The sequence below is a fragment of the Equus quagga genome, chromosome 9, assembly GCF_021613505.1.
Source record: "Equus quagga isolate Etosha38 chromosome 9, UCLA_HA_Equagga_1.0, whole genome shotgun sequence".
NCBI lineage: Eukaryota > Metazoa > Chordata > Mammalia > Perissodactyla > Equidae > Equus > Equus quagga.
In genome coordinates, this window is record NC_060275.1 from 38,276,017 (window position 1) to 38,303,850 (window position 27,834).

Sequence of the window (27,834 nt, forward strand, 5' to 3'; positions counted from 1 at the left end):
CAGCTGGGTCCACAACTCCCCCTTTCTTGAACATGCTCTGGGTCCAGGGGACCTCAGAATCTCCTTCCCAAATGGCTCTGTTCCTACTTCCAGGGCCTCTGTGTGCCTCGTCCCTGGGTTCGATGTGTATACCCCAGCCCTGAGGTAAAGAGGAGGCTATTTGTGAGGGTGGGGGAGAATATGGATGAAGCTGGATGTTTGAGTTGGGGTTTTCACACACGTACATGTGTCACCTCACGATGCCCAGTGGAGCAGGGGATGAAAGGGAGGTGGGGATGTGTCAGAAGGGAGTGAAACTCCAAGGAATCTGAGAATTCTAAATCCAGCTCTGGCCTCCTGCATTATGAAAGTATATTTGCCAAGACAGAAGGGTTGAAAGTATTTTATTTTACAGTTTATTAGCTTGATTTGTACATATAAATATCAAGACATGTGGTATGCAAGCCTCCATTTGTATTCCTGCCCTGGATCCTGCCAATGTTAGGGTCAGGCCCATTTCAATCATTCTCTCTCTCTCCTGACTTTAAATATTTCCATGCATCTGTTAAGTGAAAAACAAGCAAACGGCTATGTGAACAAAGGCCCCAGCCCTCACTGGCCTGAGCTCTCTCCTAGACAATGACTGCTTAAATGAGGCACTCAGCGATCATCACTGAGGGCCTGTAATGCTCTGAAAACAGTGACGAAGAAGAAACTGTCTCTGCCTAAATGAGCCGGCAACCACAGGCATTTACCACACGATGTAGTACGGTCTGTGAGGGAGGAGACGGGCTGCTGCCAGCGCCTCCTTGTCGGGACATCTAACTCTGGCTTACAGGGTGGGAACAGAGATCACAGAAGTTCCAAAGAGGAGGGAGAAGTTAGCCCCTCAACCCCTGTACGTGCTGCTCTCCCACTTCAGAGAGGACTATGGTGGTCTTTGAGGGGCTCCATCAGCTTCTCGTCGCAGTGGGTTTGATCACCTCCCCATAGTTCAGAACATGCACTGCACACTCTGCTGCCTCTTGTGGCAGCTGCGAGTTGGGGATTTTGAGGGGTTTGACTCCAGCTTCAAAGTTTCTTCCCATCCTCAAGGAGTCCCAGATCGACGGGAGCAGCCATTGTTTATACAGTGAGGAATGACTATCATACTTTACACAAGTTATCAAGAGACAGCGTGTCTTCCATCCAGGAGCATGATCCCAGATATCTGCTGTGTTTCCTGAGATTTTTGAGCGATAACCAAGTGGGTACTTTATGTCTCAAATGATATGAGATAGCTTAACAAGTACATTATTCATTCTTAATCATTAAGTCTTAACTGGGATCCAAACTCTGGCTGAGGCTGCTGAATTGGCAGGCCCCAGAGAGGGCATCAGCATTCCAGGGGAGGCCCCAGCAGCCTTCGCCAAAGGAAGTGTGGCATTGGTGAGGGACACAGGAGCAGCAGGTACTATCAAGGAGGCTGGGGAGGAAATGCAAGAGAGGGCTCACACTACAGCAAAGGCAAGACACACCCTGCAAGTTCTCAGGAACATGGGGGGGGATGGGGGGTGGCGGGGGATGGGGAGGGATGATGACAACTTGGGGCAGACTTAGGCCCTGCCTCAACATGAAAGCTAGGAGAATATGTGTCATCGGTGTTAATTTCTCCTTACCAATAGATATGGGAGCATGCGAGTTACACATGCAACAGAGTGCATGGAGTCCCTACATGTGCCACCACTGTGCAGTGACTGGTACCGCCAAGGTGGATGTGGAACAGGTTTCTCCCCAGCCCAGAGCTTTTGCTCCCTTGCATGGATGTCCTCCCACATTTCTCACACTCTCCTTGTTAATATCATCTGTTGGTGCCCCGCCACTCAATCCTGATGACCCTGGCAACTGCCCACAGGCAGTTTATGTCCAGCTGAGAAGACAAATCTAACGTCTCTCTTCCCCTGCTGGAGTGGGGCTCCCTGAGAGCAGGGACTATCCTGTTTTTGCTTGTCCTTGTCTCCACCCTCAGGGCTTGGCATAAAACAGGCAATTAATAGGTACTGGACGGCTGAGGCTGACAGGAACAGGCAACAGGGGATTTTAACCAAACTAGAAGGATGAGGAAGGCTCAAAAAAATGGCATGTCAGCCAAGATAGGAAGAGTGGGTGGAAGTAAATGAGACTAGAGGAGGGTGGTGTGGGGAGGAAAGCAGCTCCCAGGCAGAAGCAGTAGCAATATGTGTGAAGGCTCTGAGGGAGCAGGGAACATAGCTGGTCGGTGAAACTGACAAAAGTGAACTGAAGCAGAGTGCAGAGAGCTGGGAGAGAGGCAAGGTTGAAGAGATGGCAGGTCAAAGGCCTTTGAAACCACATTATGGACATTGACTCTATTCTAGGGAACACAGGAAGCCACTGAAGGGTTTTAAGTAGAGCGCATGATCTAAATATGCATATTTGTATTGTTAAGAGGTCATCTGGAATTGATGTGGTGGCTGGGTTGTAGGGACCAAAGGTGGAAGCAGTGAGACAAATAAGGAGATGTGGAAGTCTGAGAGAGAGGATGGTGGCTGGAATAGGGTTATGGCACGGAGATGAATGAGGAAGAGGAATCAAGAGTGACTCCCAGGTTTTGGGTTTGAACAACTGGTGGATAATGGTGGCACTTACTGAGATAGGAAACACTGAAGGAGAAACATGTTTGAGAGGAGCAGGGAGGATGATCAATTCTGTTTTTGCTGTGCTGAGTGTGAGATGCCTGTAAGCATCTTGATTTTACATCTGGGTGGGGAATTTTATATCTGGGTGAGGAATTTCATATCTTGGTATGCATCTTTGGAGAAAGATCCAGATAAGAGATGCAAATACGAAAGTGGTCTGCATTTAGATGGCACCTGAGGCCCCGTGAGTTGGTGAGATGGCTGGGGAAGACTATAGACTGAGGAAGGCAGAAGGCCTTTGACCAAGCACCAAGGAACTCTCAATGTGTAAAGACTGAGCAGGAAGAGTCTAGTTCCAAACCTGGGCTGATCATTAGAATCACCTGGGAAACTTTAAAAATGTGTATCTGTTGGAGGAATGGGACTACATAACTTATATTGTGAAAAACCTGTAGTAGGATTAGAAACCACATGGTAGAAGAAGACTGCCGAAGAGAGGACAAGTGGTTAGGAAAGAGGACAGTAAAAAGATGGCGGTGTCCCAAATCCCAAGGGAAAGATTTTAGGAAGAAAGGGATCAGACAAGATCAGAACTGAGTTTAGCAACGGGAAGCCAGATGGTGGTGCACCCACTTGTCTGACTTCTTGAAAGCAGGAAATTGGTATTTGAACTCAATAACCATTTACTAAGGGATTACAGGAAGCAGCCCAGCAGAGTGCCCTGTGCTAAATGCTCTCAGAGAAGAGTGCACAGGGTGGGGCTACGGGAGGGGCAGGGAAAGCAGGGTGCATCAGATGGCAGAAAGCTTTTCATGGCAAGTACCATCTGAACTGAGGCAAAGGGGTTAAGCATTCCCAGCAGAGGAAATAATGGAAGCAAAATATGATGAGTTAAGAGAAGAATACACTTTAGGAAACAGTCCTTCGCTGGAGCACAGGGAATTAAGTGTTTGGAATGAAGCAAGGAAAGGGGGCAGAGCCCAGGTCTGAGGGACCTTATACGCCAAGGTAAAAAGTTCTTTGGATTTCACCTTGAAGGTCCGTGAAGAATATAAGAAAGTAAGCGACATGATTAGATTTGTGATTTAGATAGCCCACTCTGGCAGCCAGTGTGAAGGAGGGACTGGGATTAGAGAGGATTAGGAAAAGATGGAGGCCCAAATCTCCATCAGAAGGCTGTTGCAGGGATGCAGATGAGGGGAGATGGATTCACCAGGGTAGAAGTGAGCTGAGGGGCTGGCCGACCGGAATGGGAGGAGGGTAGGATAGTAGAGAGAGTGGGCCTAGGTTCAATATCTGGTTTCTGGCTTAGGTGACTGGCTGGTTAGAGTTGTCAGTTACTGGGATAAGGGATAAGGAAGACTAGATTTAGGTGAGGACTGGGTGGAGACTGCGGCCCAGAAGAGAACATTTCAACACTGGTAGGTCATTCCTTTCTCCAAAGGAGAAAAGATGTCAGTTACATTATTGCATTTCCCTAACTGTTCTCTCTCACCTGAGTCATTCTAAAGCCTATTTCCTTCAAATATCCAGATCCATATATGCCACTTTCCTGTATTAGAACACAGTAGCTTCAACTAGTTACTGCAGCGGGTTCATTCATTTATTAATTACTTCACTAACAAAAAATACTTAGAACGTACCAATGATTTGCAAGGTACTGTGAACCTAGCAAAGAAAAGTGAGCAAACACAACTGGCCTTCCCCTCATAGAGCTTACATTCTAGCAGAAGCCAAAAAAGACATTAACCGACCAATTATAAACCATGTGGTTTATGTCGTAAAGCTTCTGAAGTAGAGTAGCATGTGGCAAATAACAATGGGGACGGACTGTTCCACCGAAGTTCATGAATAGGTTTTGGCAGATCTACGAACTCCCTGAAATCTGTACGTAAAATTTTGTGTATGCCCGTAAACATTCAGGGGTGCGTGTGGGGGGAGGGGCTTACACGCTCACAGGGGTTTTTGAGCCCTAAAAGTTGAGGAATCACTCTACTCTTCAAGTCCCTTTGGGCACCACTGATTCACAAACTGCTTCCGTGCGAGAAGGCAGTGACCAAGTAGAATGCTAGCAGCTTGGCGGTCTGTCTAGTCCACTGAGAATGATCCTAAGTTTACTCTTACAGACATCAAAAGTGATTAATCTTCCGACTTAACGTGAGAAAAGGCAACATAGTTATTAATTTTTAAAAACCCGGTTATTAGAAAAAGATCGCGAGATGTTCTATTCCTCAACCACTGGGGATTTCCAACCACGTGCCTAGGCTCCCGGCGCGGAGCAGCAGGACGCCGCCCCGTGTCACCTTCCCGCCCGGAAAGGACCCACAGCTCCGAGCTCCGCCTTTTACTCTCGGCCGAGAGAAGTCAGCCAATGCTTTGCGAGTCCAGGCCGGGTTTTCAAGCATCAAGACGGAAGCAACGGGAGCCGCCAGTTCCAGGGCCTGCACAGGGAAAGCAGTGGGGAGTGGGGGGAGGTGGCAGACTCAGGGTAGGAATGGCGGCTCAAATTCCCATTGTGGCCACCCCTTCCACTCCAGGGATAGCTCGGAACAGCAAGAAGAGGCCCGCCAGTCCTTCCCACAACGGCAGCAGCGCCGGGGGATATAGCGCCAGTAAGAAGAAAAAAGTGTCTGCCTCTAGCTTTGCGCAGGTACGCTGTCACTCGCCTACCCTGCGCCTGCGCGGGGCCGTGCCGGCCGGGGTGAGAGCGCATGCGCGGGGTCCGGGGCCCAGTGAGTGCGCGTGCGCCTGCGCGGGGCAGAGCGGAGGCGGGGCGCATGCGCCTGGTTTTGCGGTGGCTCTGGTTTGGTAGTGCAGGTTTCTGCTGCAAGTGAAGCGCTTTTTGCTTGGTTTGAATTTGTGGGATTTGGTTCAAGAACCACTCGCATGGCGTTGTCCTTGAGGAGAGCAGAAGAGGTGGGGAGGTTATTGCTGTCTTAGCAGAAGGATCGCCCTTCCCGTCGAGGTGGCGTTTAGAGCAAGGCTCAGGACTTTTCTTTCTGTTGAGTTTCAGTCCATCGGAAGTTAGCGTATCTCGCCTTGGTCCAGTCTACAGACATTGACCGAGTGTCTGTAAGGTGCAGAGCTCCCTGATGTCCTACAGGGAGGAATACCAAGATGTATGGAAACGGATGGTTGCCCTCATCCTCAGAAAAGTGCTTTTTGACCCTCAGTTTCCCCATCCCAAAGTGAGTTTGGTCTTACCTCATGAGGTTGTTCCAAGGATTCGATGAGATCATGGTCGGAAAGCGCTGAGCACAGTGCATGGCAGAGACTTCACCATATTCGGACAGTCTAGGCTCCGCAATTCCAGCAAAGAATTTTCAGCAGAGGAGTGGCTTGGTTAGATTAATGTTTTTCTTGGCTCCCGCACTTTATTTGCAAAGATGGAGTCTGTTACTTTGTCCTCTCCAGCACGTGGTTTGGCGTCTTTCACCCAGAACAAGGTTCTAGAGATGTTAACTGCCTGTTGCTTCTTGCATTGGTAATTGGTACTGCTTTTATTGGGGTTCCTTTTTAAATACTTTATTGAGGTACAATTTGCATCCCAAAAATGCACAAATCTTAAGACTACAGATCCATGACTTTTTACATATGTATGCAGTTATGTGGCCAGCACCTGGAGCAAGATGAACATTTCCAAGAGCACCAGAAAATTCCCTGGTGACCCTTTCCAGTCAGTACTCTCTTCTCTCCCTGCCAGAGGTAACCATTATTCTGACATCTCTCACTATAGATTGACTTTGCGTTTTTGAACAGAATATACATTGAATTACAGAGAGCATTTTCTTTTATGTCTGTTTAGGTTTCTCTGTGAAACAATGTTTTTGAGAGTCATTCATGTTATTACCTGTATCAGTGTATCTGGTACACTGTGTGAACATACCACACAACTGATGGACGTTTGAGTTGTTTACAGTTTTTGGGATTTTATACATAAGCTGTTCTGAACATTCCTGTACAAGTCTGGGTAGATATATGCTTTCACTTCTCTTGGGTAGATGGATAATAGTGGAATTGCTGGATCATGAGGTAGACACACGTTTAACCCAGTTAGAGATTGTTAAACATTATTTCCCAAAGTAGTTGCAGTATTGTGCATTCTCACCACCAAAAAGTGTGAGAGTTCCAGTTGCTCTGCATCTTCAACAATATTTGGCATTGTCCATCTTTAATTTTAGCTTGATGGCTGTCTGGTGGTATTTCATTGTTGTTTTATTTTTATTTCTCTGATTACTAGTGATATCAGTCACCTTTTCTTAGGCTTATTGACCATTCTAATATTTTGTTAGTTTGTTTGTTTTGTTTTTTTTGTGAGGAAGGTTAGCCCTGAGCTAATATCGGTGCCACTCTTCCTCTACTTTGTATGTGGGATGCCTCCACAGCATGGCTGATGAGTCAGATAGGTCCACACCTGGGATCCAAGCCCACGAACCCTGGGCTGCCAAAGTAGAGTGTGCGGAACTTTAACCAACTGGCCACAGGGCTAGCCCCCCATTCTGATATCTTTTGTGAAATGCCTGAGTTTTTCTAATTGGGTTATTTTTTTTTAATTATTAATATGTAGGAGTTCTTGATATACTCTTTTTTATTGAGGTAACATTGGTTTATAACATTATATAAATTTGATGTGTGCATCATGTTTCAACTTCTGTATAGACCGCATTGTGTTCACCTCCAGAAGTCTAGTCCCGCTCTACCCTTTCACCTCCCATCCCCCTTTCGCTTCTGGTTACCACCAGTCTGTTCTCTGTATCTCTGTGTTTGTTCGTTTTATCTCCCACATATAAGTGAAATCATACAGTATTAATCTTTGTCCATCTGACCTTATTTTGCTCAGCATGATACCCTCAAGGTCTATCCATGTTGTCACAAATGGCAAGATTTAATCTTTTTTTATGGCTGAGTAGTATCCCATTGTGTGTATATATATACCACATCTTCTTTATCTGCTCATCTGTTGATGGGCACTTAGGTTGTTTCCAAGTCTTGGCTGTTGTGAGTAATGCTGCAATGAACATGGGGTGCTTACATCTTTTCGAATTAGTGTTTTCATGTTCTTTGGATAAATACCCAGAAGTGGAATAATTGGGTCATACAGTAGTTCTATTTTTAATTTTTTGAGGAATCTCCATACTGTTTTCCATAGTGGCTGAAGCAGTTTTCATCCCCACCAGCAGTGTATGAGGGTTCCCCTTTCTCCACATCCTCTCTAACGCTTATTTCTTATCTTTTTAATAATAGCCATTCTGACAGGCGTGAGCTGATATCTCGTTGTGGTTTTGATTTGCATTTCCCTAATAATTAGTGATATTGAACATCTTTTCATGTGCCTGTCGGCCATCTATGTATCTCCTTTGGAAAAATGTTCATTCAGATCCTCTGCCCATTTTTTAGTCAGTTTTTTTGTTGTTGTTGAGTTGTGTGAATTCTTATTCACCCCTTATCGGATGTATGGTTTGCGAGTCTCTTTTCCTGGTCCGTTGGGTGTCTTTTCGTTATGTTGATGGTTTGCTTGGCTGTGCAGAAGCTTTTTAGTTTGATGTGGTTATACACGCTTCATTGAAGTCCTTTGCCAGATATATGCATTTTGAGTACTTTATCCCAGTGTGTGCATGGTGCATTTTGATATCCAACTGTGCCAAGACTGAGGAATGTAGTTGATACGTATTGGGAGGAATGATTGTTTTGAGGCTAAAGGTAGCATTGATCAAATCCCACCACAGCAAACTTCAGAGAGTGGCCAGATGCCTTCAGGATGCTGAAAATCCCCAGTAACCCAACTTGGGAGAAATCACAGCTCTGGGGGCCTTAGAGCTCTTGCTGAGGGGAAGGGATGCCTAGGGAATCCCTGTGGGTCTTCTCCGTCTCAGCGGCCTCAGCAAACCCTCAGGCTGGAGAGAGTAGGGCTTCCCCTGTTAATAGTGAATTCTTTTACCTTTGCTCTCTTCTTCCCAGCTGGTGTTTAACTAATGAGGTATATAACCAGTTACCCTCCTCCCACCCTGAGAATCCCATGGGGAAGGAAAAAGCTTGACATCTGTCTCCAGAAAGGAGTGTTAGATTTTTTTCCTGCTCTAATATAGGCTTCGATCCTAGTCCCCTGTTCCCCAGCATATGCAGGCCTTAGCACAGTGCTGCCCTGAGCGCTGCCTGGAATCTTCCTGAGGTGACCTTTATCTGCGTCCCTTGCTCAGCCTTTCTGTTCTGTTTCAGTTCAGTTCCATCTGCAAGAATTTATTGTGATTTACTTCTGTTCTGTCCCCAGGAGTATGCTTAAGACATTTCAAAGGATTATAGTTTGTCCCTGCCCTCCCAAAAATCTCCCAGGAGGAGAGAGTGACATTCATATATTGTATTAGTTTTCTATTGCTGTTCTAACAAATAACCACAAATTAGTGGCTTAAACAACGACTACTTATTAGTTCATGGTTCTGTGGGTCAGAAGTCCTGGCACAATGTGAGGGTTTGGTTCTCTGCTCAAGGTTTCACAAAACTGAAATCAGAGTGTTGGTTGGGCCAGTTTCTTATCTTGAGGTTCTGGGGGAAAATCTTTTTCAGGCTCATTCAGATTGTTGGCAAAATTCAGTTCTTTGCAGCAGTAGGACTGAGGTCCCTGTCTCCTTGCTGTCAGCCTGCGTTCCTTGCCACGTGGCCGCCTCCATCTTCGAAGCCAGCTATGGAGAGTCTGTCTTGCGTCAAATCCCTCTCGTGCTTCAAATATCTCTGACTTCTCTTGTCTCTCACCTCTGAACCCAGATTTAAAGGGCTTACATGATTAGGGCAGGCCCACCTGGATAGTCTCCTTTGTTTAAGGAGAGCTGACTTGAGACCTGAATTGTATCTGCAAAACCCCTTCACAGCAGTACCTACATTAGTGTTTGCTTGAATATCTGGGAGAAGGTGTGTGTACACCATTGGCCGGGATTCCTGAGAGCCATCTTAGAATTCTACCTATCACATATATGAAACAATTAGGAAAAGATAGTAATTTCTAACCATGTACCAAAGAATATATGTATTCTCTCGTGTTGGTGCCCCAGTGTGGTGGGACACAGGAAGATGAGGACTAAGGTAGGCGATGGTGGAGGAGGAGAGGTGGGGAGGAAGAGGGGGTGGAGGTGGACTCTCAGGGGTGGTGGGGTTGGAGGGGGAAGGCCTTCCAGCTTCAGGGCTGTGCACGTGTCTCACGTTGCTCAAGCTTTCATCAGTGGAAAATAAATGTTTTTTTATAGAAATGATTGTATTTCTTGAGTTAAAGGGACTGTATAGATCTTTCAGTATCTAAATTTCCCTGATTCAATAGTTTCAGCTATTTTGATTCATTTCTTACAAAAAAGCAGCGTCCATAAAACTTTCGTGGGATTTAAAAATTTACACAGGACATTTACATAGATATTAGAGGGCTTTTTTGAAATTGGCGAAAATAACTTGATGGATTCTTAAGGTGGCTTTTATTTTCCAGAATGTGCGTGCTCTTTCTAGAGTAAAATTGAGTGATAGAAGAAATTTAAAAGGCTTTATGCTTGGAAGTCCTCCAAAATTGAAGGGAATATTTTTGATTTAAAAATATGATGAGCAAAGCATTTATAGAAGTCTCCTTTATGTCAGTCCTAGGAAATCGTGTTAAATAGTTTAGTAACACTGAAACAATTTTATTATTTCATCAACATGAATCTTTCATTCAGCAGAAATTGCTATTAAGTGTTTATGCTTGCTGAGTTGTACACACGGTCACAGAATTACAATTCTCTGTTTGGGTTTATATTTTCAGTGTAGCTCACATAGTTATTGGTCAGTAATGTCGTAATCTGGATAGTGCCATCTCCCATCCATTCTGGTTATGATACTTTCAAAATGATTAGTGCTAACTTGGGTTGGAGAACAGATACACTGTGCTAAAGTGAAAGAAATCATGATAAATAGTAATAATTAATATTTACTGGGCATTTACTATGTATCAGGTACTGTTCTAAGCACGTTTTAAGTGCTATCGCATTTAATTCTCCAAACAGCCCTCTGTGAATTGTAAGTCTACAGATAAAAAGACAGGAGCATAGAGAGGTTAAGTAACTTTCCCAAGGTCACACAGCTAACAAATGGTGGAGTCAGGATTGGAACCCAGGTGGACTGTCAAGAGTCCACATTCTTTTTTCTTGACTGCCTCTCTTGATATCACTCTCCACCTTAGAAGATGTAATTAGGTCTCTGATATAACCAAATCCATGCTGCAGACAAATGCTTTTGGGGGGAATTTTATTAGATCAGTGGAGGGCATTTTAGCCTTTTCAAATGCTTATTCAAGTTGATAAAATCTGCGGAGAAACCTTATTGACCCATAGACTGAGGGTTAACATGATAGACCAATTTGCAATGGTTAAGAAGTTAACAAAACATCTCAATAAGCTGGGTGATAGCAGCTGCTTCTTCAGAAGGTTAGCGCAGAGTGCAGGTGACGGCAGACTTCTGTAATTGGAGGCAGCCGGAGAATGCTGGACTGATGTGATTTATTCATCTAAAAATAATCATTCTAGGGCTGGCCTGGTGGCGCAGCAGTTAAGTTCACACGTTCCGCTTCAGCGGCCCGGTGTTTGCGAGTTCAGATCCCGGATGTGAACATGGCACCGCCTGGCAAGCCAGGCTGTGGTAGGCGTCCCACATATAAAGTAGAGGAAGATGGGCACAGATGTTAGCTCAGGGCCAGACTTCCTCATCAAAAAGAGGAGGATTGGCAGCAGTTAGCTCAGGGCTTATCTTCCTCAAAAAAAAAATAATAATAATAATCATCATTCTACCCCAACTTTTAAAAGAAATCATGATAATGTTGTTTTATAGGTTCCTTTTTTTCTATTTTTAAAGTGGATGTAAAAAGTCACCCAGTCTTCTTCCCAAGTATTATAATTTGTGTTTCGTACGTGTAGTTGTAGTTTTTCCTAATTGCATTTGATGTATAACATTGTGTCCCCTGCTTTTCGCTTAGGATTATTTCATGAACCTTTCTCTATGTTGATAGACGTCTTAAGGAATTAAGTCCTCTTATTTAATTGACTTCCCTGAATATTTGGGGTGCATCTCCCAGTTTTGCTGTTTCAAGTAACCCTGCTGTTTTAGACTGGGGTCGGCTGTTTGAATCTAGAATACTATTAGGTAGATGTAAGTGGGCATTTGATTTTTTAGTGATAAGACAAAGCCACAGACTAAAGGTGCAGGTTATCCTTATGTCTGAGTCAGAGGCAGGCAGGCTGCTGTCTGGAGAGGAGAAGCCATCGATTTGGGCTCTGCAGTTGGGCAGAGCTGAGGCCTCCCTGACTCAGCTTGGGGCAGGCGTGTGCTTCTTTGATAGCGGGCCAGGTTTCTCTTCCCTAGGACTTACATCAGCTCTTCTGGTGCTGCAGAGGCGGGACAGCCCTCAGTGCTAGGCGTTACTTCTTTCCTCTTTTTAGGGCGTTCATGTCTTGGGACGGGACAGTTCATCTCATAAAGTCTCTTAACGTCAGTAGTGGTTTAGTAATATGGAAACTGTACATCATTTTCAATTTTATTGCATCCCAGCCTCACAGACTCAATCTTGCCTTTGGCTGACGGTCTCTCCCACTCATCCCGTCACAGACAGACGCAGAGTTTCAGCTTAGCGGAGGCTCGGGAAGGGAGGATGAGGGTGCAGTAGCATGGAGGGCGGGGTTAAAGAGGAAGGAAAAGCAGAAAACCCGGTTCTGAGTCTGTCCAGAATGGGGTATTCTTTTTTTTCTTTAATTATTTTATTGAGATCATATTGGCTTATAACACTGTGTAAATTTCAGCTGTACATCACTCTATTTCAGCTTCTGTATAGACTGCATCGTGTTCACCAGCAAAAATCTAGTTTCCATCCATCACCATACATATATGCCCCTTAACCCCTTTCATCCTCCCCCCACCTCCCTCCACTTTGGTGACCACCAATCTGTTCTCCTTATCTATGTGTTTATCTTCCACATAGGAGTAAAATCATACAATGTTTGTCTTTCTCTGATTTATTTCACTTAACATAATGCCCTCAAGGTCCATCCATGTTGTCGCAAATGGCATGATTTTGTCTTTTAATGGCTGAGTAGTATTCCATTATATATGTGTGTATATATATGTCTTCTTTATCCATTCATCTGTTCATGGGCACTTGAGTTGCTTCCACGTCTTGGCTGTTGTGAGTAATGCTGTGATGAACATAGGGGTGCATATATCTTTTTGAATTAGTGATTTCATGTTCTTTGGATAAATACCCAGTAGTGGAATAGCTGGATCATATGGTATTTTCTTTTAGAGGCTGTCAGAGAGGGAAGAGAGCCCTTGCTGCTTCAGAGGCAGGGTGCAGCTCTGGAATGATGTGGCTCAGTTCACGTTGGAGTGGCTTCCTTTCTCTACCCCTTCTTCAGCTTGACTCCTCAGTGGGGCTCTGGCCCTGCTGAAAATGGAAGAGGAGAGGATGGAAGGACCGAACAAGCAGGAAGGGTCTGTTTGGAAATCCAGCACTTGAGCGCATCATCTTCATTCCCTTCTTGACTCTTCTCTAGCGTGCCACCCGGAATGCTGATACAGACTTCTGGTCCTCTCTTCCCACCACCTTCCCCTTCCTCTCAGCAGGTGCACCTGTCTGACGGTGCATCCTCTCCCCTGGCAGAGCTCCAAGACCTTCCGACCTACATGGACTTGCTGAGCTACCTGCTTTTCTTAGTGGCCTCTGGGGCAGCGCCACCTGCCCGAGTCTCAGTGAAGCATTTCTGCCTGCGGGTGTCCTCCTGGGTCTTCCTGGAGCCTGGGAACAAACAGCCTATGTCAAAAGAATGCCCTGTATTCCTTCCCAGGATTTCACTGTGCACACAGCACCTGTGAGCTTCCCCATTAGGAATGAGGGAAGAGGCATGAAGAGAAAGGGGGAAATACAGTCTTTCAGCAGTTCTGATGCAGGAGAAAAAGCTAATGCCACTGCTTGAGGCTGGCACTCTGTGAGGTGGACACGTTCTGTGGATGTTTCTGATTCACCACTGGAGGCCTTGGGGCCTGCTTCTTCATTTCTCTTGAGTATCTCCTCTTTGCTTCTTTAGCAGTTCCGTTTGTTTATTTTCTCCCAGATGGAAACAACATTATATAAGTAGTCATTTTCTTTGTGAAAAACTCCAACAATAAAGTTGAAACTTAAAGTGTGTCTGGGCCCAGGAAACCTCTTTTGCATTCTGCCTGTTTCTCCTGAGTCATCTGTAGCCCTTTGGTTTCTCTGTTCTGATGTGGTGCTCACTGCGCAGTTCTGAGGGTGGTTTTTCTCTCTCTCTCTTAATTTAGGCCACCCTGTAGGCCCAGCCTCCTGACAGTTCACGCCCATCAGCCGGTTCCTCACTGAGTAGTCTTGTGGAGCACCCTTATGAAGTGTGGTTAGATTCCTCTGGAGAATGGCCCCTTTCCTTCTTCCGACACTGGCAGGTTTCCTTAGACCTACTCCCCTCATGTGCCTTCCAGCCAGTGGGCCTGTGCTCTCCCCTTTGCCCCTGGACCATCACCTTGAAAGAGCAGGTGGCTGTCACTCTTCTTGACCAGCTGCGACTTCTTCCTCGGGTTCCGTGCCACTCCATTTTTTAAAAAATCCTCTAAATATTTCCATGTGGATTTCCTAAAACCAGAGGCGTTCCCTTACATAACAACAGTACAGTATCAAATTTAGGGGATTAACTTTGAAGCAACACTGGTACCTAATACACAGACCTTATTCTTGTCCTTTATCTGGTCCAGGATCCCATCTAGGATCGTATGTCATAGTTAGTTGTCATTTTTAGTCTCCTTTCATGTAGAACGGTTCTTCAGTCTTTATCTTTCATGAGCTTGACCCTTTTGAAGAGCACCATTCATTTATCTTATGGAATGTTTCTCAATTGGGGCTTGTCTGATATTTTCTCATGACTAGATTTGGGTAATACATTTTGGGCAAGGGGGGAGAAGTGATGATGTCCCCTTCTCGGTGCATCGTGTTGTGGCACGTGATGTCAATATGTCCCATTACTGTTGATGTTAGCTTTGAGCACTTAGGAAGGTGGTGTCTGCCAGGTTTCTCCATGGTAAACTTATTAATTTTCTGTTTGTATTAAAGTATCTTATGGGGAGTTACTTTGAGACTGTGTAAATATGTTTTTTCTGTTCATACTTTTGCTACCCACTGTTAGTGTCCGTGGATGATTCTTGCCTGAAACAGTTATTATGCTGGTGGTTACCAAATGGTGACTTTCTAATTCTTTTATTCTTTCTGCAATTATTAATCAGAATCTTACTGTGAGCAAGGGCTTTCTCTTTTCTCCCATTCACTTATTCATTCTTAAAATCAGTATTTGTATTCATTGATTCTCGTTTTATTCTATGGGTTACAGTCCATTCCTAGCTTTATTCGTTCATTCTTTCATAAACTTATTTTTTATTTGTAACAGTTTTATTGAGATATAATTCATATACCATAAAATCCACCCTTTTAAAGTGTACAATTCAGTGGCGTATAGTATATTCACTGAGTTGTGCAACCATTACGACTATTTAATTTGAGAATATTTCCATGACCCCAAAAAGAAATCCCCTATCCATTAGCAATCACTGCCCATTCCCCCTTCCTGCCAGCCCCTGACAACCACTGATCTGCTTTCTGTATTTATGAATTTGACTACTCTAGATTCAATATAAATGGAATCATACAATATGTGGCCTTTTGTGTCTGGCTTCTGTCAGTGAGCATAATGCTTTCAGGGTTTATCCATGTTGTAGCATGTATGGTACTTCATTCCTTTTTATGGTTGAATAACATTCCACTATATGGAGGCACACATGGTGTTTATGCATTCATTAGTTGATGGATGTTTGGATTGTTTGGACTTTTTGCTCTTATGAATAATCTTCTGCGAATATGTATGAGTTTTTGCCTGGACATATGTTTTCACTTCTCTTGGGTGTATACCTAGGAGTTGGATTATTGGGTCATATTATAATTCTATATTTAACATTTTGAGAAACCACCAAACTGTTTTTCCAAGTGACTGCACCCTTTTACGTTCTCCCAAGCAATGTATGAGAGTTCTAGTTTCTCCATATCCTCGCCAACACATGTTATTATGCATCTTTGATTATAGCCATCCCAGTGGGTGTGAAATGATATCTCATTGTGGTTTGGGTTTGCGTTTCCCTGATGACTAATGGCAATGAACATCTTTTCATGTGCTCACTGGCCATTTGTATATCTTCTTTGGAGAAATGTTTATTGACATCCTTTTCCCTTTGTAAAATGGAATTATTTGTCCTTTTATTGTTGAGTCGTAAGAGTTTGTTATAGATTCGGCTACTGGAAGCCTCTTCAAACTGACTCTTGTGTCCTTTAATATACTCCCATCATTTTTTGAGAATGCTGTTGTGGACTGAATTGTGTCCCCTCGAGAGTCATATGTTGAAGTCCTAACCCCCTGTACCCCTCACAATGTGACTGTATTTGGAGATAGGGCTGTTAAAGAGGTAATTAAGGTTAAATGAGGTCCTAAGGGGGGACCCCTAATCCAATATGACTGGTGTCCTTATAAGAAGAGGAAGAGACACCACAGAGGGAAGGCCATGTGAGGACACAGTGAGAAGATGTTCATCCGTAGATCAAGGAGAGAGGCCTCAGGAGAAGCCACACCTGCTGACACCTTGATCTTGGACTTCCAGTTTCCAGAACTGTTGAAAATAAACTTCTGTTGTTTAAACTACCCAGTCTGTGCTATTTTTTTATGGCAGCCCTAGCAAATTAATACGGTATTTTCTTGCTTTCTGGCACCACAAGGCTCATCTCATACTTTCCTGCCCCAGCCCTGGAATCCGCCATTTCTTCAAGGATCACTAGTTCTTGGGGAATGATGTTTAGAAACCAGGATCTGAACACTGGTGTGCCTATCGTCCATTGTTTCTAGCCCTCTCAGTGGAGAGAACTAGGAGGTATAGGCGTGTGTGTGTATACCCCCCACCTCTGTAGCTGTGTTTCTCTGTCTGTGTATATGTTAAAGACCATGAGTTCTGTTGATAACCTCTGATTTCAGTCCACTGGTGCAGGGCTCACTCTAGCCTTCCCTCATTCCTTACTTACTTCATCTTAGAATATGTATAAAGTAGTTTCAGAGTTATCAACCTGTACCCTTGTGAGAAACAAACCTACCAACTGTTTATGGTTCTTTGTGCCTTTAACCTTAGGCTCTACTGCCGACATACTGTGCCCAAATTCCCCCTCCTCCCCTTCAGTGTGGTTGTGTTATTCATTCAAAACACAGTTAGGTTGATTTATTTTGTTTGTATTTCTTTTCTCTATCTGCTGCCCCATCCTTGTTGGTTTTATTTATTATTATTTTTAGTATGTGAAACTTCAACATGGTTCAAAAGGTCAAAACTACAAAAAGCTATTCTTAGAGTAGTTTTACTCCTTTCCCTTCCCTTCCCATTTCCCTGTTCCCTCTGCCCCGTCGGTAATCAAGCCCAGTCGTTTTTGAATTATCCTCCCTGTGTTCCTTTGTGTTCAGTCACTGCATCCCACCCGGAGATGCTTCCTTGCAGTAAACTCCAGAGCCAATACATCTTACACACTGATGCTGGCGTTTAGTTATGGTGCGCTATCTTGTTCCTTAACTCCAGTTAATCAGTCAGTGATCATTGTGTGTTTACTCTATGCCAGCACTAGGTTAGATGCAGAGGACAGAAGACTGATTGCTATAGTGAAGCCGGATGTCTTGACCCCTCTGTGCATTCCCACTCTGAATCGCTCCCTTCCCTCATCCGCATACCTCTGCACTTTGTCTCTCCTTCTTCCGGTCTGTTGTTCACAAAGCTGCTGTTTTCATTGACCGAGACATAAATACAAACTATCAATCACAGATGGAATTTATAATAGATATTACTCTTACAAATAGTCCACATGAAATAACATTGCCAACTGGCTAAAACCGCACGAGGTAACGTTGGTTATTGATTCAATGTGATGGGAGAATCAAATCTGCCTCATCAAATTGGTCTCCCAGTACACGTGTACCTGGCAGACGTGCTATGACAGTGAAGGAAAAGTCACAAGGGCAATAAAATTTAGTTATGTACAAAATGCTAAATCTAATCTTTGTTGTAAAGTTAAAACTGATGTGGAGTAATCGCGATTAAAATAATTTTAGTAAAGCTTAAATGAAAATGGAAACATTGGAAACTATTTGTGCTGTGTAGAAAATGACTCATGGATTTTGCACCAGAAAATACAAAATGCAGGAAGGAGGGGGAACAAGAGGCGAGGCTGGAGAGGAGGCCAGAATTTGTTCCTAATCCCAAGGGCAGTGGGAATCACTGACAGTTGTAAATAGGGGAGTGACATCAAGCTTGCATTTAGAAGTGTGTCACTGACTGTGCTGTAGAGAATGGAGTGGGCACTACAGAGTCCCTCCTCTGAAGCTTGAGCTAAGGAAGGTGCCAGATAAGGGCAAAGGACTGTGGGAGAAAGGGGGGACGGTGTGGGGGGCAAAGGGTCAGGAGAGAGAGAGGGAGGGAAGGAAGAAAAGGAGAGACGAAAGAGAAAGATAGCTTGTGGCTACAGACGGTAGGAAAAGGATGAGAAATTGGAGGCCACTTAGTTCTTAGAGAGTTGACACTTGAGCTGAGCCTTGGAGGGGAGAAACGTTAGGAAAGACTGAATAGGGGGAGGATGAGGTGAGGGGCAGTCCAGACACAAGAGATGCATGAACAGAGGAGGAGCACAGGCCCCTGTAAAGAGACCCTGAGGAGGAGTCTGGGAAGGCGTTTGAGAAGAGACCTTTCAGAGAACTATTTCAGCAGTGGTCCCTGTTTTCACCACTGTCCTTCCCACCACATGGATGCCATTGCAGGGTGCTGGGAGTAGTGGTGGTGGAATATGTATATATGCAACCAGAACTCTCGTACACTGCTGCTGGGAGTGTAAAAGAGGGCAGCCATTTAGGAAAATGATCTAGCAGTTTCTTAAGTAGTTAAACACTTAGTCCATAACCCAACCATTCTACTCCTAGGTGTTTACCCAAGAGAAGTAAAAACACATGTCCACACAAAGGCTTGTACAGAATGTTTACAGCAGCTTTATTTATAATAGTGGAAGACTGAGAATGACCCAAATGTTCATCAACAGGAAAATGGATAAACAAATTGTGGTAAATTCATATGGTGGACCACTACTCTGCTGAGTAGTATACAAATACAAAGAAACAGCTTACTGATGCATGCAGCAACATGGGTGATCTCCAAAACTTTATGCTGAGCTGAGGAAGCCAAACACAACAGTACGTGCTGTCAGATTCCACTCATATGATGTTCTAGAATAGGTAATGTGGGTAGAAATCAGCAGTGGTTGTCCCTGAGGGCGGAAGGTATTGACTAGGAACGGGCATGAGGGAATGTTCTGGGCTGATGGAAATCTTCTGTATCTCAATAGGGACGTGATTCACACAAGTGTAAACATTTGGCAAAACTCATGAAACCTACGCTTAAGATCTGCGCATTTCACTGTATGTAAATTTTATATCAATTAGAAAACAGTTTATTGCAGTCTGGGAAGATTAGAAACTGTGTTAGAAATCAGAAGTGATTTCTTACCTTGGCTTGTTTTTCCTTTGTGATTGTTTTCTTAAAAGGTTTTTTATTTTGGAGCTGGCCTGGGGGTGTAGTGGCTAAGTTTGCACACTTGGCTTTGGCGGCCCAGAGTTAGCAGGTTCGGATCCCGGGGCGTGGACCCAGAACTGCTCGTCCAGCCATGATGTGCCAGCATCCCACACAGGACAGAGGAACATTGGCACGGATGTTAGCTCAGCAACAATCTTCCTCGGGCAAGAAGGGGAAGATTGGCAACAGATGTTAGCTCAGGGCCAGTCTTCCTTACACACACAAAAATACATATATTTAAAAAAAAGGGGGGGGGGCCAGCCCCGTGGCCGAGTAGTTAAGTTAGTGCGCTCTGCTTCGGTGGCCCAGGGTTTCACTGGTTCGGATCCTGGGCGTGGACATGGCACTGCTCATCAGGCCATGCTGAGGCAGCATCCCACATGCCACAACTAGAAGGACCCACAACTAAAAATATACAACTATGTACCAGGGCGCTTTGGGGAGAAAAAGGAAAAAAATTTAAAAATCTGAAAAAAAAATTAAAAAGTTTTTTTATTTTAAAGCATATTAGCCTGCTTTCAGCGCACTCTCGCCTCAGCTAGCTGACTCCGTTGCCCTCCAGCCTCCTCTCCCTCTATGTTCCTCCCTCAGAATGCCCATGTCCTGTTGTGCCCCTAAGCATACAGCTCTAGCCTGGGTTCTCTGGATGATGACCCTTCAAGCGGCTGGACCTTTTTTGTCTTAATGTTTCAAGACACAATTTGGTAAGATCAGCAGGAGTAGGGGCCATGTGGTGTCATGGGGGTGGCGGGGGCTTTGGAATTGGCCCCACTTGGGTTTGAATCCAAAGATAATCACTGTGTAGCCTTGAACCATCGCCCTGAGCCTCAGTTTTCTTGTAGTGGTTGTCAGAGTTAAATGAGCCAGCTCAGATAGGACACCCATCCTTGGGCTTGGCACACAGGGGAGCTGGGAAACGTAGCAGCTGTCTCTCCTGTGGCTTCTGCACAGCAGGTGCTGCTCCTGGTCTGGCACGCCCTCCTCTGGCGCAGGCCACCTGCCGGAGCTTTGCGCACACTGTCTTGCCTTGCATGTCCTGTAGTATCATCTCAGATCTTGTTGAGAGCTGAGTTAGGGAACTCAGCTGAAAGAAACTGACCTCATTCTATTCTTACTGTGTTTTAAGGGTATCAGCATGGAAGCCATGAGTGAGAATAAAATGGTGCCCTCTGATTTTAGCACAGGACCTATGGAAAAGGCTGCCAAACCTTTGCCATTTAAGGATCCCAACTTTGTGGTAAGCATCTAAGGTATTTATAAATAAAAAACCAAACCACCATACGTCGGCCTCTGATCTTGCTAGGCACTGGTGTCCCCTTCTGCATCAGTCCCAGTTGCCACCTTCTCTGTCATGGGCTGTTGTGGGAGGGGTGGGGCAGGAGCAGAAGGGCCCTTGTTGTTGCTCTCCTGATATGCCAGTTCCCGAGGATTTGGGTACCCCTTGTGGAATTTGTTAAGGGATCCTATTTGGAGGGTGGTTCATTTCCATGATGACTGTTCACCCTCCCTTTGCATTGGTCTCACATAAGTTTTAGATGAGATTTGAAATAACTAACGAAAAGAAGATTGCACCTCATTAGTTTCTTTAAGTAAATCTAAACTATTGTGCTGTAAAGCAGAAACAGGCTACTCTTCCTTTCGTCCTCAAGGAGTATAATAAATGACAGCAATTCAGTTTATACCATTAAAAGATGTTTCATTAATTAGTTTTGAAAATATGGTGTTACCAATGCCTGCAACAGATTTTAGTATTCTTTCCATTTTATTTTGTCATCTTCATAGGACGAAAAGGAAAAAAAAAGAATTTCCAGAAGGCTTGCCATGCCGTGACTGAGGCTTACGTGGGTTTTCCAGGATCATCAGTAATTTGCAGGCAGTCTTGCCCTCAAAAGGGGGTTTAGAGATGTGATCATGAGTTTAAATCTAACTTTGTAGTAAATTTATTTTAAAGTAAGGGAAGTTCATGAGTGAATTCTCTAAAGTTAGATCCAATACGGGAGGTGATTTGCTATGTGCATGGAAAAAAAAATAACTTTTTATTTCTACTTCATCCCTAACTCACTCCTGAGTTTTGACCATCCAAAAGCTTTGTTTTTTATAAGGAAGATTAAAGTGTACAGCATAATACTTAAAAAAAAAAAAAAAAGCCTTGGGGTATAAATGATTGCTGACAGAATGAGGGGCATGTTATAATTATGAATAAGCATAAATGTCAGATTCTGAAATGGCAGTCTCCATTGATTTTTGTTTCTTCTCACCCATGCTTTTAATTCGAGCACTCTGGCCATGGTGGTGCGGTAGCTGGCAAGAAGAATAGAACCTGGAAGAACCTGAAACAAATTCTCGCTGCTGAGAGGGCGTTGCCATGGCAACTGAACGATCCTAACTGTGAGCTGTCGAGAGCCTTCTATGTGTTTATAATGTTTGGACTAGGAACTTTCTTTTAACAAACCTCTTTTATTATTTTATTGTGTTTGCGTTAATGTAGGACACCATTTTTAGCTTAGGAATTTTAGAGTGGCATGAATGTAAAGAGATTATGTGTCTATTTCCTCGTAACTATATCTGTGTTTAATCTGTTTGTGTGGTCATGGATGTGTGGTTTTTAGTGTCACTGTTAACATTTCCACCTGGAGAAATAGGTCCAGATATGATAATATTAGTGTTTCTGTTAGAAAAGATATTAATGTTTCTGTTAGACAAAAATCAAGGGCTACTGTTAAAATTTGTTTCCAAGAACAAAGTTGCCCAAGATTTGCGAGGGTTTCTGACGACCAGCTTAAAGGCCAACTCTGTTGTACTCGCTGAGCCGGTGTTTTTCAGAGTAAATGCTTTGTGCCGCAGTGTTTCCAAATATGTGTAAAGCGCTGCTATATGTTCTGTTCAGCATCATTGGAAAGTACAGGTTCAAGTTCCCTGTGTCTCCGTTCCCACTGCACCTCTTTCCTGGGGTGACTCAGACGGGTGACAAGTGAGCTAGTCAGTTGTCTGGGTGTGGACATTCCGGTGTCCGGATGCTCAGATCCAGTCAGTGGGTTGTTTGGCATCTCACCACCACCAGCCCATGTAGCCTGACACAGTGAAAGTGGCTGGTGGGCAGATGAGCTTCCGGTGCTTCTGGTGGAGTAGGGGGTCCCTGGGGACAGGGCAGAGCAAGATCCGGAGCCCACACTTGGTCTATGACATATACGGCATTATTTCCCCAGAGACTGCTGTGAGTACTTAATCACAAAGTAAAAATTTCAGGAATATTATCAAACCATATTGTAGAAAAAAAGGGAAAGGATCTGAATGTTTTGAAGCCAGTTTAGTTATTTTCTTTTTTGTCCCCCCAGACTTCAGTATTGATGCTCCTCCATCCTTTAAACCAGCTAAGAAGTATTCTGATGTTTCAGGACTTCTTGTGAGTATAATTACATCTCTATGTCTTATAACACCGAATTAAAATGAAGATTTAGACAGTGTTGAATATTGACCACCACTGGTCCTGCCTGGATGCTCTAGACTTTGAGGAGGTAATGGGTTTGTGTGGAAGTGATGACACATTAATTTTAGACGAGCTGCAACATGGGGCATCTGTGTGGGCAGCCTGGAGAGAGGATTGCTCCAGAAAGCAGGAGACCCAGGTTTCATTTCTCTTTCCTCTGCTCGTTAACTATATGAGATAACATGAAAGAAACAACTGTTTCTTTTTTTTACTGCTGAAGTTTAAAAATTCCCTGCATTTTAGGGATGATAGTACACTTTTTAAAAATATATTTAAACTTCTCTAAAGAGGCACTACGGTAAAAGTAGTCATTTTCAAACTTCTTTTTAAGCATCAGAACCCCTTTTCCAAATGAAATCTTTTACAGAATCTCCTGGAGCCCACCTACCACTGCGGTCCCATGTGGGTCTGGTGCTCTGACCTTCTCCCCATGCCCCACCACAGTGACCCTAGAGTGCTTCTGGGGAACACAGTTTGAAAACCAGCAGCGTAGTTGGACGAGTGGGATATGGGCCAGTCGCTGAACCTCAGGAGCCTCTGAGCACCTCATTTCCTTCTTCTCCGGATGCAGGCGAAGTGTGGGACTCTCAGCTCACCTTCTTCATCCTTTTCATCAGTGTTAAATTCGGGAAATGGGCTTTTTCTCATTACTGTAGAAATAATGAGGCACTTCACTTTTTAAACCTCATACCGTTCATTTAAATGCTTTACTTTGTATGAAAATGTATGACTCCAACTTCTGAAACAAACTGAATTAATGATGTCTATTCTACTTTGGGAAAGATTTGAGTTTTTATTATATTTTTTAAAATAGTCTTATACTCTCTGAATTAGTCATATGTTTTAGCTTTTCTTCCAGAGAGCACACACTCCTCAGTGTACTACAAACTTTTTAACATAGACCCTTAAATATAGTGATCCTAAAAAACGATAGGGAAAGTGGAAGTGCGATAAAATGGTGTGTGTGTGTGTGATGGGTTTTTTTCACATCCATTCACAGGCATGTATCTCCTCCTAAATGCCCCCTGAGGGGACTTCAACTTGAGAGAAATGTTGTAGTCTTACGCTATCTCTTGTCTACTGCCTGAAAATAGTTGTCTTATGTATTTGACTCATTTTAATAGTTGCTTATGGTAAGAGAGCTAGTCTGGCACCAGTTATTCTGTTAGGGCCCAAAGTGGAAATTTCTCCCTGTGACATTTTGTGCTGAGCTCATGGAAGCTGTGGTTTATGGCCAGACTTGGAGGGTGGCCCCTTGGAGCGTATTTTATCCTCACCATCAGCAGGCAGTGCATCTGTGGTGCAATGGCTTTCACACAATAGGAGGCATGAGAATCATCCTGAGAAGCATTGTTCCTGGCCCCTTTATGCCATCGGCAAAGGGCTTGTCATGACAGGCAACCTCTTGTGCCACTGTATGTAAGAATTAAGAAATTCTGAATATATAGAGAACTCCACCAAATCATTGAAAGCCAACCCCATAGAAGAATTGCCTAAAAGGATATGAAGAGACAGGTACAAGGAGGAGATACGGATGACCACTAAGTAGATATTCCCCCTTCCTGATAATTAGGAAAAAGACTCATCAGGGAGAAGAAATGAAGACATTTGATTGTTCGCGGCGTAGAGCAGCGGGTATCCTCACACCCTGCTGTTTTGAGGGGGGAATCTGCATTGGTGCGAATTTCTTGGAGGGCAGTTTGACACCACGTGTTGAGACAAAAACGCAAAGCCTGTGACCCAGCAATTTGCCCTCTGGGCAGCTCCCTGGAGAAACTCTGCACAAGGAGCTTCATGCAGTAATGCTTGTGAGAAAATGTGTTAGCAGAATATTAGAAATAACATAAAACAGCATCAACAACAACATAAAAGTCAGCCAGCGGTGGGCCATGGGGAGGACTTGGGGGGTGTTCATACTATTCTGCGAGCTTGATGTATATGTAACAACATGGATAAACTTCCAAGACATATTGTTTACTGAAAGGTGCAAAGCAGTATAAACAGCCTGGTCCCACTTAAGTGAAAATCAATACGCACTCACAAAAAAATTGGGCAGTTTCTCTGGTGTGTTTATACGTGTGTGCAAGGGTGTATATAAACAAGGTCTGGAAGGGTGCCCACCTAACCATGGTTCCTCAGGGTAGGGCAAAGGACTTTTGCATGGTAGACGGTGGTAAAAGGGAACTTTAGTCTTCTTCATAATGTTTTCTTTTTCTTTTTAGAGGAGGATATGTTTATCTGTTACTTGTATAAATTAAAGTTAACGTAATTAAAAAATAAAGCCCAGCTCGTGTTTACACTGACGCACCTGTTCCCGGCCGGCCAAGTGACTGTTTGCCCTGTGCTTGGGCCTGGCAGGAAGGCATGCAGGTCACACTTGTGTTTAGCCCTTGTTACAAAGCTATGCAAAGTACTGTGGCTCGGGGTGAGATGGGGGAGCAGTGGACAGTCTGTCACCCCGCAGCCAGGAGGCCTTGGAGCTGTTCGCTGCTGCCCTCCGGGAAAGTGGCCTTTGGTTCGTTCAGGGTCCAGGGGCAGAACCTGGAGGAGGGCAGACTGCAGGAGGACAATTCTTCACTTGTTCGACTCTGGGCTGTCACTCGGCATCCTCCTTCTGTTCAGCACACTGGTCAGGTCCATCTGTGCAAGTTTTTGTTGGTGACCTTTTTGTTGGTGCCACAGTATCTCTGTGTTCTGCATTATTTATTCAGCAGCCTTGGCACTGAGGTCTGAACTTGGGCGGGCCAGCTCAGCACAGTTTGGTGGTGGGAGTGAGGCGGCCACAGAAATGGAGCCGGGCCGGGGCTGGTTCATATATGGAGGCCAGATGATCAAAGCCAGATGCACATGCCTGCACCCTGCTCACAGCGGCAGGGCAGCCTCCCCCTGCCAGCTGTTCATCTAACTGCCTCATGGCCAGGAGCCCTTAAAAGGGACTTGGCTGTTTTTCTCTTTAAGCCTTCCATTATATTACAGTCATTAAAAGAAATGTGGTACAGAAAGGCAATATCTAGATTAAGCCAAAGGATCAAAGTTGTATTTTATAGAGAGCTTTAATTAGTCTTAGCTTTTAGGAATAATCTCATTTTCCTGACATGCAGACACGAAATGGCTCAGGGAGATCCCCAGTGGCAGGACTGAAGAAGTTTTAGAGTATGAGACAGCTCTGACTCAGTTCCCTTCAGCCTGTCGCTTCTTCACGGAGCCGAGCCCCCCTTGTTGAGACACGGCGTTGCTGCGAGCCTCGGTCCACGCAGAGATCGTCAGCACTGGGGCAGACAGTCCACACTTGAGTAATTGGACCTTATCTGTCTAGACTTTAAAGGCATCTTGTATAATTTTTCCAAAGGAGTTCCAAATGACTCACCCTCATGTTTTCTGTTTCAAAATCTATAGAAGCCATGTGCCTTGAGGTATATAGTAAGTAGATTATCTTCTCCACTTTGCACATGGGGAAAACAGACCAAAAGAGAATTTAGATATGTCAATGGGAAGCAAACGCTCTTTTCTGTGATTGTCCTGATCGGCTGTTTGTTTGTTCCTTCCTTCCTTCATCATTGGTTGTACAGCACTGACTGACGGCCCCCTGGGCGCTCTGCACTGCACTAGGAGCCGGGACACAGTGATAAGCAAACCACGGGCTTCCTGCCTCCTGGAGCCTCACAGCCTAGACCTGAGTGAGAGTCAGGCAGATGATAAATGTACAAGCAACAGAGATAAGCATTCCCCAGGAGAGAGGTGTGGTGAGGTGCAAGTGGAGATGGGGTCCTGACCTCCTGGAGGGGAGCGCATAAGGCTTCCTTGATGATAGGACTTTGGAGGCTGAGTCCTGAAGGATGAGCAAGTGATTCTGAGCAGAGTGGGCCAGGGTGGGGACCGCTCCTGAGGAAAAGGAGAATGGGGCATGACAGGAGGGGGTACTGAGAGCCAGGGCAGTTGGAACCAGCGAGTGGGGACATGTGGCTAAGGAAGAGGCTTGGGAAGGAGGAGGGCGCCGGCTTGCTTGTAGGGTCTGAGGAGCCATGCTGAGGACTTGGCCTTTGTCCTGAGAACAGAGAGGAGCCATTGAGAGGTTTCACGCTGAGCAATGACATGATCAGAATTGCAAGGTGTAAATGACCATGGCTGAAGTTAGGACGGCAGTCTCTTCCAGTGGAAGAGTGGGTGGCCTGCCCAGCACTGCAGTGTCACCCAGGGAGCCAAGGAAGTGGCATGAGGAGGGCATGGAAGAGCAGGGGAGGAGTGCATTTGGAATCAGTGGACAGTAGCTGGGAGGGGCGGGTGTGCCCAGCCCGCATGGAGGGGCCGCTCCCTGCCTTGGGGAACAGATCTGGAACATTTGTTTGGAGCAGGTAGGAGTTTGAAGGCAGGGATCAGGGAGGGAGGATCATCATGGATTCAGTTTGGGATCTGTTCCTTGCAGACCTTGAGGCACCAACCAGAACGGTCCTAGTGTCTGACAGTGGTTATGCCTCTTCCTCCCGTCCACACCCTGAAGTATTTCTCAAGTCTGGGAAGATGAATGAGTCTTTGCCCAAGTGAGCAATTTAGTGTTCTTGGTGGTAGAGTAAAGCATGATGAAGAAATATTTCACTTTCCGTAAAACAGAAAAAAATGTTGCACTTAAAACATCGCCACCAACAACAGCTTTCTGCCCTTCCCTCTGCCTGTTTCTCATCCAGGCCAACTACACTGACCCCCAGAGCAAGCTGCGGTTCAGCACCATCGAAGAGTTTTCTTACATTCGGAGGCTGCCGTCTGATGTTGTCACTGGCTACCTAGCCCTGAGAAAGGCCACAAGCATCGTACCCTGAGCCTTGAGAAACGGAGATGAAGTGGAAAACTGTTTCAAAGGCAGACTTTGGACTCATGATTCTGTTTCATGGAAACAAACTCATTCTGCTGTCAATCTGGAAATGTCAGTGCCATGCCTTGGAAAGAATGTTTGGCTTTAATTTAAGGTTTTGCTTTTTTTTTTTTTCTATGTTTTCCCTCTAAGTGTGATATTTCCTGTTGAATTAAATTATATTTCATTTGTTG

General features: G+C 44.7%; 1 protein-coding gene across 1 annotated transcript; it reads left to right on the forward strand.

Annotated features, from left to right (window-relative positions):
- Positions 1 to 1,436: 1,436 nt before the first annotated feature.
- INO80C (INO80 complex subunit C) lies at positions 1,437 to 27,834 on the forward strand. The gene is made up of 5 exons (XM_046671897.1): positions 1,437 to 5,265; positions 20,434 to 20,544; positions 21,584 to 21,695; positions 22,643 to 22,710; positions 27,477 to 27,834. The coding sequence occupies exons 1-5, from the start codon at positions 4,987 to 4,989 to the stop codon at positions 27,606 to 27,608; spliced, it is 702 nt and encodes a 233-aa protein (XP_046527853.1). The 5' UTR covers positions 1,437 to 4,986; the 3' UTR covers positions 27,609 to 27,834.

Excerpts from the sequence above, each read along its gene's own strand:
- INO80C (XM_046671897.1), top strand. The coding sequence starts at position 4,987 with ATGCTTTGCGAGTCCAGGCCGGGTTTTCAAGCATCAAGACGGAAGCAA. Across the intron at positions 5,266-20,433 it reads CTGCCTCTAGCTTTGCGCAG|GGTATCAGCATGGAAGCCAT; the intron begins GTACGCTGTCAC and ends CTGTGTTTTAAG. Across the intron at positions 21,696-22,642 it reads GCAACTGAACGATCCTAACT|ACTTCAGTATTGATGCTCCT; the intron begins GTGAGCTGTCGA and ends TTGTCCCCCCAG.